The sequence below is a fragment of the Chelmon rostratus genome, chromosome 8 (assembly GCF_017976325.1).
Source record: "Chelmon rostratus isolate fCheRos1 chromosome 8, fCheRos1.pri, whole genome shotgun sequence".
Classification (NCBI taxonomy): Eukaryota; Metazoa; Chordata; class Actinopteri; order Chaetodontiformes; family Chaetodontidae; genus Chelmon; species Chelmon rostratus.
In genome coordinates, this window is record NC_055665.1 from 12093892 (window position 1) to 12102000 (window position 8109).

General features: G+C 42.1%; 1 protein-coding gene across 1 annotated transcript; it reads left to right on the forward strand.

The window, feature by feature from the left end:
* The first annotated feature begins 1648 nt into the window (after positions 1-1648).
* Positions 1649-7835, forward strand: fxyd5 (FXYD domain containing ion transport regulator 5). The gene is made up of 10 exons (XM_041943007.1): positions 1649-1860; positions 3633-3678; positions 4900-4992; positions 5200-5343; positions 5422-5472; positions 6096-6173; positions 6584-6613; positions 6707-6781; positions 6887-6932; positions 7415-7835. The coding sequence occupies exons 1-10, from the start codon at positions 1804-1806 to the stop codon at positions 7437-7439; spliced, it is 645 nt and encodes a 214-aa protein (XP_041798941.1). The 5' UTR covers positions 1649-1803; the 3' UTR covers positions 7440-7835.
* Positions 7836-8109: the final 274 nt, after the last annotated feature.

Here is an 8109-nt window from a genome sequence, read left to right on the forward strand (position 1 = left end):
AGAAAGATTCCTATCATTCGAGATGTTTGTTCTGTTTTCTGCACACAAACTTCATCACTGACAACATAAATTCATCGTCCAAATCCAGAAAGCATGTAAAAAAAGAAAAAAAAATCCAGATAAACATTTTAAATGATCTGTGCTTGTGGCAGCTGCAGCGATACTATAGTTGGTCATATCATATGAGTGTTCATGGATTTTCTTGTGTCATACTGGGACCAGGTCCTGTGTGAATCCACTGCTGACACATACCAGTTAGCTAGAGAAAAATGCTGTGTTGTACTGTGTGTGCTGACTGAAGCTTTCACAAATATATGTTTTAATCTAGTCAAATACACACAGTACTGTTAAAAGGGATGGGTAGCAAACAGGCCCCGGACCGAAGTGTTGTTAAGCTTAAGATGTTACTGGTTATTTTCTCTGTAGTTTTTGGTGTCATTTATTATCACACTACAGCCTCACCACTGCTGTCTTTGTCTGGGCTGAGCTCCTCATACACACAAACACTAACACAGCAAAGTCAGCGTACAGCAAAGTCTCCAAGCTTTTTAATCTACAGGTTCTACAAGCCATGCAGTGCATTCAGTAGGTTGAGTCAATAGGTTCTGTAAATGCATTGTGTTCTATTCCATTATATTACACCAGATTGATGCTCCTCATGATGTGTACAAGCAGATTGTGATTGATGGAAACCACATCTCATAACATGATTTGCTGGATGTGTAAGATTTTTAGCAGAATTTCGAGATTTTGTGTCTGGAAACCTGAGTGAAACATTTTATCAAGGATGATCACAATACAAGCTGTATTAAGAGCGCTGATTATGAAGTGTTAACAGTTTCTTCAGAGAAACCATAGAAATGTGACAGAGGACAAGCTGATCCAAAGCGCTCTGGACAAAGGCTGTACTCTGCTAGTGTGGATGAATTGCAGGCTTTGTCTGCAGTAACACTCTAGGTTTGTGCTTCTCAGCCACGTAATCACGTAATGCTTTTGGGTCACAGTCACACATATGAATCCCGCAGCCTTGAGGCAACAAATCTGAAAAAAACAAGGGTTTAACAGGTTGGGTATGTCACCGCTGAACTGAAATTCAGTGTGATAAACACAGACCTGGAAATTATCTGTGGTCATATGTCATGGAGTTTGGTGAGTTTGCTTGGCAGCAAATAGAAAAAAGTGAAAATGTACTCAAGGAACTGAACTGATTCTTCAAATGCTTGTTGAGAAGGTTGGAATTTAAATTAAGGGATATCATGTTCGTCACAGCCACACATAACTTAGAGCATCCTCAATGTCAGTGTGTTCTTCATCAATAAAAGGAAGCCACATGATTCAAATTTCCACCAATATGTACTGCATTTTGAGTGACTATGACTATACCAGCAACCTCTCATTACAACAGGGTCATTCATTGCTTGTTTGCGAGACAGCAACATGGATGGAGACGACAGATGGACCTGTGGACAGAAAAGATTGTATAAACATGGAGGAAGACGGTAAGCCAGACAGGGTGACAGGCAAGCAAACACAATAAAAGACAGCGTACTGTGGGGAATACAGAAATAAAGTGGGAAGACAAGCCGCCACGCTGAGAGACGGCTGAACTGCAGGCGGAGATCATACCAGAGTGAGTGAGAGCGAAAAAGCCAAAGAAGGAGGCATGAATACGAGTGGGTGAGAGAGAGAGAGGCTGACACAGAGTTCAGACAACTGGATGAGGAAGTGGTGCTGGTGAGCACATGGGTGTGGTTGGTTAGCCGTTACCCCATCAGCCTCTCAGATGTGAGGACAGCGTCGTGGATGATGAGGCTGTGGATAAATCTCTGGACTCGGGCGCCTCACAGGATGGATACTAAGGTAAGGTAATAGCCTGGATGGATGACTAAATATCAGAGGGCCGACGGGTGTTTTGGTGAAGCGGACTGAAAGGAGATTGATGGAGGATGACAGACAAACGGATGAACAGACAGACGGAGAGTGAGTGAGAGTGCTAGATGTGACAAACGGGCGGGCAGGTCAGGCTAGGGGAAGGGAGACGCGCCTGTACAGCCCAGGGGATGCAGGCCTCATCTTGACATATGCTCTGGAGTGAAATGAAGATTGGCATGACCTGCTAATCTGAGCTGTCACAGCTCATGACGGCCACGGACGCTCACCTGTCACACCGCTCCAAGCCCGGAGGACGAGCTGCCACCAGGATAGGTCAAAGATCGAGATTCATTTTCTGCTGGGGGTGGATTCAAACCGAGCCACCGGCCTAGACTTCCATCTGTCACTCCACCTGCCTCCGCTCTACCTGCTCGGCAGTTGTCGTTCTTCGTATCGCTATAAAATCATACAATATCGGACATGTTTTTGCCTACTTCTGTTTTTCTATAGTGTTTTGTTTCAAGCTAGGGGCAATATGTTGTGAGGGGGAGGAAAGAGCATGTTTTTCCACTGATTCAGAGAATGCTGCTCGCCAGTACCGGATTTCCATTATGTTAAAAAAAAGGGTTGTTTTGACACATCCTCCAATGCCATTTTTTTAATTGGTGACAGCAGCAAACGTACACAGACACGTGTGGGAGGACTGCATGCACAATGTGCGGCCTCGATCACTCATTTTTGACAAATGGAAAAAAGACATTTGTGGTTATCTTATAAAGTTTCAAAGCAAGAGTCTGTTTTCTGTCAGGCTGTGAGTAGTGTGGGTGATGTTGCCTGTGTGTATTAGGAGGAAGGAGAAATGGTCATGAGGTACAAAACCTCAGCCAGTCTAACTTCCTGTCTCATAGATTTGCACTGTACAAAGTGTTCCGGAGTGAATGCTCTCGTCTTCAATAATCTAAGCAGAGCCATTGATTTACCGTTTAGTTTATGTTCACCTTGTACAACCTGCATCCAAAAATCTAACATAAATAAACCAGAATGTGATAACTTATTAATACTGTTTGACATAAACTCAGTTGAAAACAGTCCAAAAACAATATATTTAATGTTTCACCTCATCACCTTCATTGATTTTTGTAAATATCTGCTTATTCTGAATTTGAGGCCAGCAGCTTGTTTCAAACAAGTTGGGACAGGAGCAACAAAAGACTGGGGAAGTTGTGCAATGCTCCAAAATCACCTGTTTGGAACATTCCACAGGTAAACAGGTTGATTGTTAACAGGTGATAGTATCATGATTGGGTATGAAAGGATCATCCTCAAAAGTTTCACCATGTTGTGAAACACATGATTGTGTAACGGAGATCCCGAGACAATGTCGAGAACACTAAAAACAGTTCGTTTTCATTCTGTTTTTATTTACATTTTACATGATGCCACAGCTTGTTTGGAATCATCATAAGTGCAGCTAAAGAGACATTGTGTACATTAACAGTGTCTTTCCGCATGTTGTGTACCTGCTCCGGTCCTCTGCAACAGACACACCAGTGTCTCTCCGTTTATATGATGCGTCTTCATTTCCTGTAATGTCTGAGGGGCTCTGGATTACTTTGCAGATACAGATAAGATAAAATCCGTGAGATCATTTCAATCTCATGACCACAGCTTGCGTGCAATTAAGGCACTCGCTGGGATACAGCGTTGTTTACACTGTATAGTTTCACCTCCTCTCCCCATGATATCTTTTCTTCTTTCAGATTTATTTGCTTTCCTTGACCTGTTTCCTGTTTGTCACGTTACAAGGTGAGTGCGAGAGATTCCCGCTGGCACCGAATCGACTCACTTAGAAATCACATGTGAATTGACTTTAAAGCTGCTCTATGTAAACGTTGCTGAATGGCAGCCACTTTGATCACAGTACACAATAACAAGATAATGGTATGCTGAAATATAAATGCACAAGTGCAGCTGCATAGAAGCAAAGACTCATAAAGTCAGCAACTGACTCACTAATCTCACTTACGCAGCAGTATCTGTCTAACATTAGGTAACAGCTACCATAAGCTACTGGTCATACCAGACCGACGAAGAGTGTGGCAGCAAACCTCCTGAGTGTATTGAACTGAGTAAGGTTGTGTTTTATTGTTTATGAGTGCTACCTATCTTTCATAAGAAGATGAATGTGTCACTCCCTGTTTCAAAAGTATTGTGTCACTTTAAGCAGAAGACATTACACCGATGTTTTCACAGGCCGATGAGCAGCACTGCGCGTCATGAGTAAACTCATGTGTGGAGTAGTTGGAGTTCCCCTTCAAATGCTGAAGAATTCACAAAAAGGATTGTAACAGATATTTAAGCATATTATTCTTTGGTTGATCCATTTGATGATGGAACAACGTCTAAGAAAAGTGAATATATGCAATGATCTGGGATCAGCACATTAATTGACACCTCGCAGAGCTCAAGATATGAACATATAGCTGTAATACAATATGTGCTTTACAAACAAAATAAAGGTTTTCATCCATGCACGATATATCTGACACATCGAATCATTAGTCAAGTGCGTTCATATGGGTTCATTAAAGTAGTAGGAATCACAGCATTAGCCCAAGAAAGTCGAGGTTTTGTAGAGCTTCAGCACTAATTTGAAGGTGCTGAGTGAGTAAACAGACAACAGCCTCACTGTCCTGCAGCCGTACACAACAATCCAGCTCTGTTTTAGCCAGAGGTTTTATAAGAGCCACTTCTTTGTAACTGTGCCGCACTGCCCCACTCACAGGACTATTACTGTGACATACTCTCCATGCATCTGCAGGCCTCTCTCCCCTGCATGGCCAGACACATTCTCAAAGTCTAGCCTCTGCCAGGAATACATCACAGCATTGTTTGAGAGAGTGACTGGGATAAACAACACTGCTCTTTGTTCTTCCTGTAAACTGTAAGGAGGCCTCGCTACGAGGCTTCATCTGACTTGTGTTTTTGGTGATTAAAATGTGTCCTTTTCTTCCCCCCCGCCCGCAGTGTCAACGGCTCAGGCTCCCAAACCCGCAGATCAAACTGAGTCTGAAAGCAGCAATATGGCAGACTCAACAACAACTGCTCTGACTCCCACTGGTATGGTACTCGTGGCCATTCTGAGGAATGTCACTTTGCAGCCTTTTCAGTCTCCAGGCTGCTTAATCTTTTACAGTTACTATTCACAATCTTAAATGTTGAGGCCGTATTCTAAACCATTAAATATCTATCCATCTATTTATCAGTCTATCTAAGGTTCGACATCTTTTAGTTTCATCTAATTCAGTTGTTTTCTTGGTGTAACAGGAAGCCGAGTGGGAGGCAGAGTCACCAGAGATGCCGACGCCTCCCCAGAAACTTCCCCTGCTGAACAAACCACAAGCCATCACATTGGCACCATCAACCCCGTCACCATCAGCGCCGTCACATCAGACGTGAAGTCTTCAACAGGTAGTCTGGCGTGTGCCATAAGTAACATTCAGAATTTCTGTTTAACCCGGTGTGATTTTTATGTTTCTGTTCCTGTAGCTCCAAATGAGGAAACAACAAAACCACAAACGAAGTTAACATCCTCTCCAGGTAACAATCACCCCCCTCCCCCCTTATGTATTTACACACCCAGTTGGTGGAGCTATTGAGTTTGGCTGGCACAGAAACCACGAGCACTCGACCACACTACAACGTGCCTTCACACCAGTAGCAAAGGCTTACAGTAGACATTCTCATCAAGAATGCAGAAAGCTTTAAAACTAATTATGGGGTAATTAGAAAATGTTAAACTCTCTGTCCTTGTTGAGATATACAGAGAGAGAGTATTTCTGCTGCATTTTACAGCACCGGGGAAGGAGAGAGAACTAGAGTGAGAGCGACAGAGAGAGCTTTAAAAAGTGTCAGCCTAAATTTCCTCTGAGAGTCATTCCACTGAAATATTCAGAAATTCAATTAAAAATGGAGTTAAACATAGCAATGCACCTGGAATTTTATGAGAAGTAATTATGTATGGACTCGCATGGCAAAGATAAGGAGTCAAAATGCCCCAGAAAAAAATATGTTCCCCTATATGAAATTCTGCTTTTACATTTTAAACCTGTATCTTATACATATAAGACTTTATAAATATTAAATAATGAGGGGAAAAGGGATCTAGATTTTTTTTTTTTTTAAGTCACAGAAACTAATGTTTTTACTGTCTGTTTTTTCAGCATCCACGGTGACATCCTCCCCATCCATAACGAAGAAAACCACCAAAAACGAGACCCATCAAGCTGCTGTTGCCTGGGGTAACTAAAAATTTTACTACTCCATAGCTACCTTAAATGCCACAGGCGTTGCAGTTTTATTGTTATCTCATAGCAGACTGACAGTATCACAATTCCCTGTCTTCCAAACAAAACCCATGGCGGAGAGGTAGAAGAGAACACCTCACTTCCTCTCTTGCCAACAGATTAATGCTTGATTGTACCTTATGCAAGAAGAGATAAGATATTTGTGTCCTCATGCTGTGCTGGTTTACCATAGATGTGGTTTTGATACACCATCACCAGCATGTCGGTGGGGCCAGTAGATCTGTCATGCTATCTCTGACTGTTGCTCCCCGGTGATCTTCTCTCTTTTTTCTTCCAGTAGAGCCTTCCTGTGTTCACACTCAAACTTAACTCAATACTTTTCTTTCTGCTTTTGCTCCTTATAGAGTCTGAGTGGGACAAAAATTTCACATATGGTGAGGAGACACATTTTACCCGCTTTTGTGTTGTGTTTGTTTTTAACTGCTGCATCCATGGTTGAGTGTTTGATTTGTGTTTTATATGTCCAGATTATAAATCCCTGCGCCAGGCCGGTTTGTCCATTGCAGCGATACTTTTCACCGTCGGCATCATGGTCATTAGCTGTAAGTATGACTCTGAAAGCAACTTTTGTTTTGCATCATCTCTTGTAAACCATTCTAATTATATTCAAATGCCTGTCATACTCTTTTGCTTGTCTCTAACTGTAGGTGGCAAGGTTTGCCGGCTGCCAAAGTGCCACAAGAGGTCATCTAAGTATGTATTTAATGCTCTTTATTTCATTAATTCTGGCAAATGTTCATATTTTGTATTTGCACTGTGTTTGAGGACTGCATGATAAGCCCAACTGCTGAATAATTTAGGACGATGAAAGCTGACAGACAAAAGTGATGTAAATTAGGGTCCGTGTGCGTGAAGGGTAGCAGTGCTTATATTGTGCTGCAGGGAAACTGCAGCTGAACGAGTTAAGTAATTTATATGACAGGCTTCTGGATGATATATGGCAAACAATCAGTCACTTCAGACACATGATAGCTCAACAGAATGCTGACTAAAACCTCTGTGATGACTAATAGATCAAAAAGATTATGATTAAGCTATTTGTTGGGCAGAACCGTAACAAACTAACAGCAGAACCCACACTTTTTATTTTACTCATGGTCCAATTGTGTTTGATGAACATAATTGATCGCTGAAAGAGTGTTTGATTCTTTAAATGTTGTGTGTTGCTTTTCCAGGTCGTATCGAGTGGTCCAGGGATGAGGAGAGAGAGCTCCGCGTGTCTTGTGAAAAGTTCAGAGCTGCAAGAAACCAACCAGGAGTCCATCAAGAGGAAAAGTACTGAACACCTGGCAGCATGTGTGTGCATGCGGACTGACTGCGTGCTGCCTAATAAAACATGAATCATGCTGACAAGGGAAAAAAGTGGAACCGTCACCCGCTTAATCTTTGTCAAATGTTAATTCTATAGTTGGATAAAACTGCACTAAAATAAGTGATTATTTATCTTTGCAAATAATGTAGAGGTGACTCACATTTTAATCACACCTTCAGCCATGAAGCGGGCTGGTTTCTAATAACCTTTGTATCTTATAACTGATAGCACAGCCAGTGTCTCACAGCCAGGATTCTTATTAAAGGTTATGAAGAATAAACCCATAACATCTCATGTGACAGTCTCACACAACACATGTGTTCTGCCAGGATCGAAAAACGAAGCTGGGTCACTTCCTCTTCCTGATACATGCCGCGCGCTCTTTACTCTTTCAAGCTCAACACGAACGTAATGTTTAGTAAGGGGTGTCTAAGCCTCTTAGTGGTTCTATGCTTGTAAATGAGTAAAGCCCTAGATTAAACAGGATCCACTGGCACGTTATCTTTGCATCCATATGGCATCAAAAGTGACGCAGACAACAAACTTGGAGACACCAAG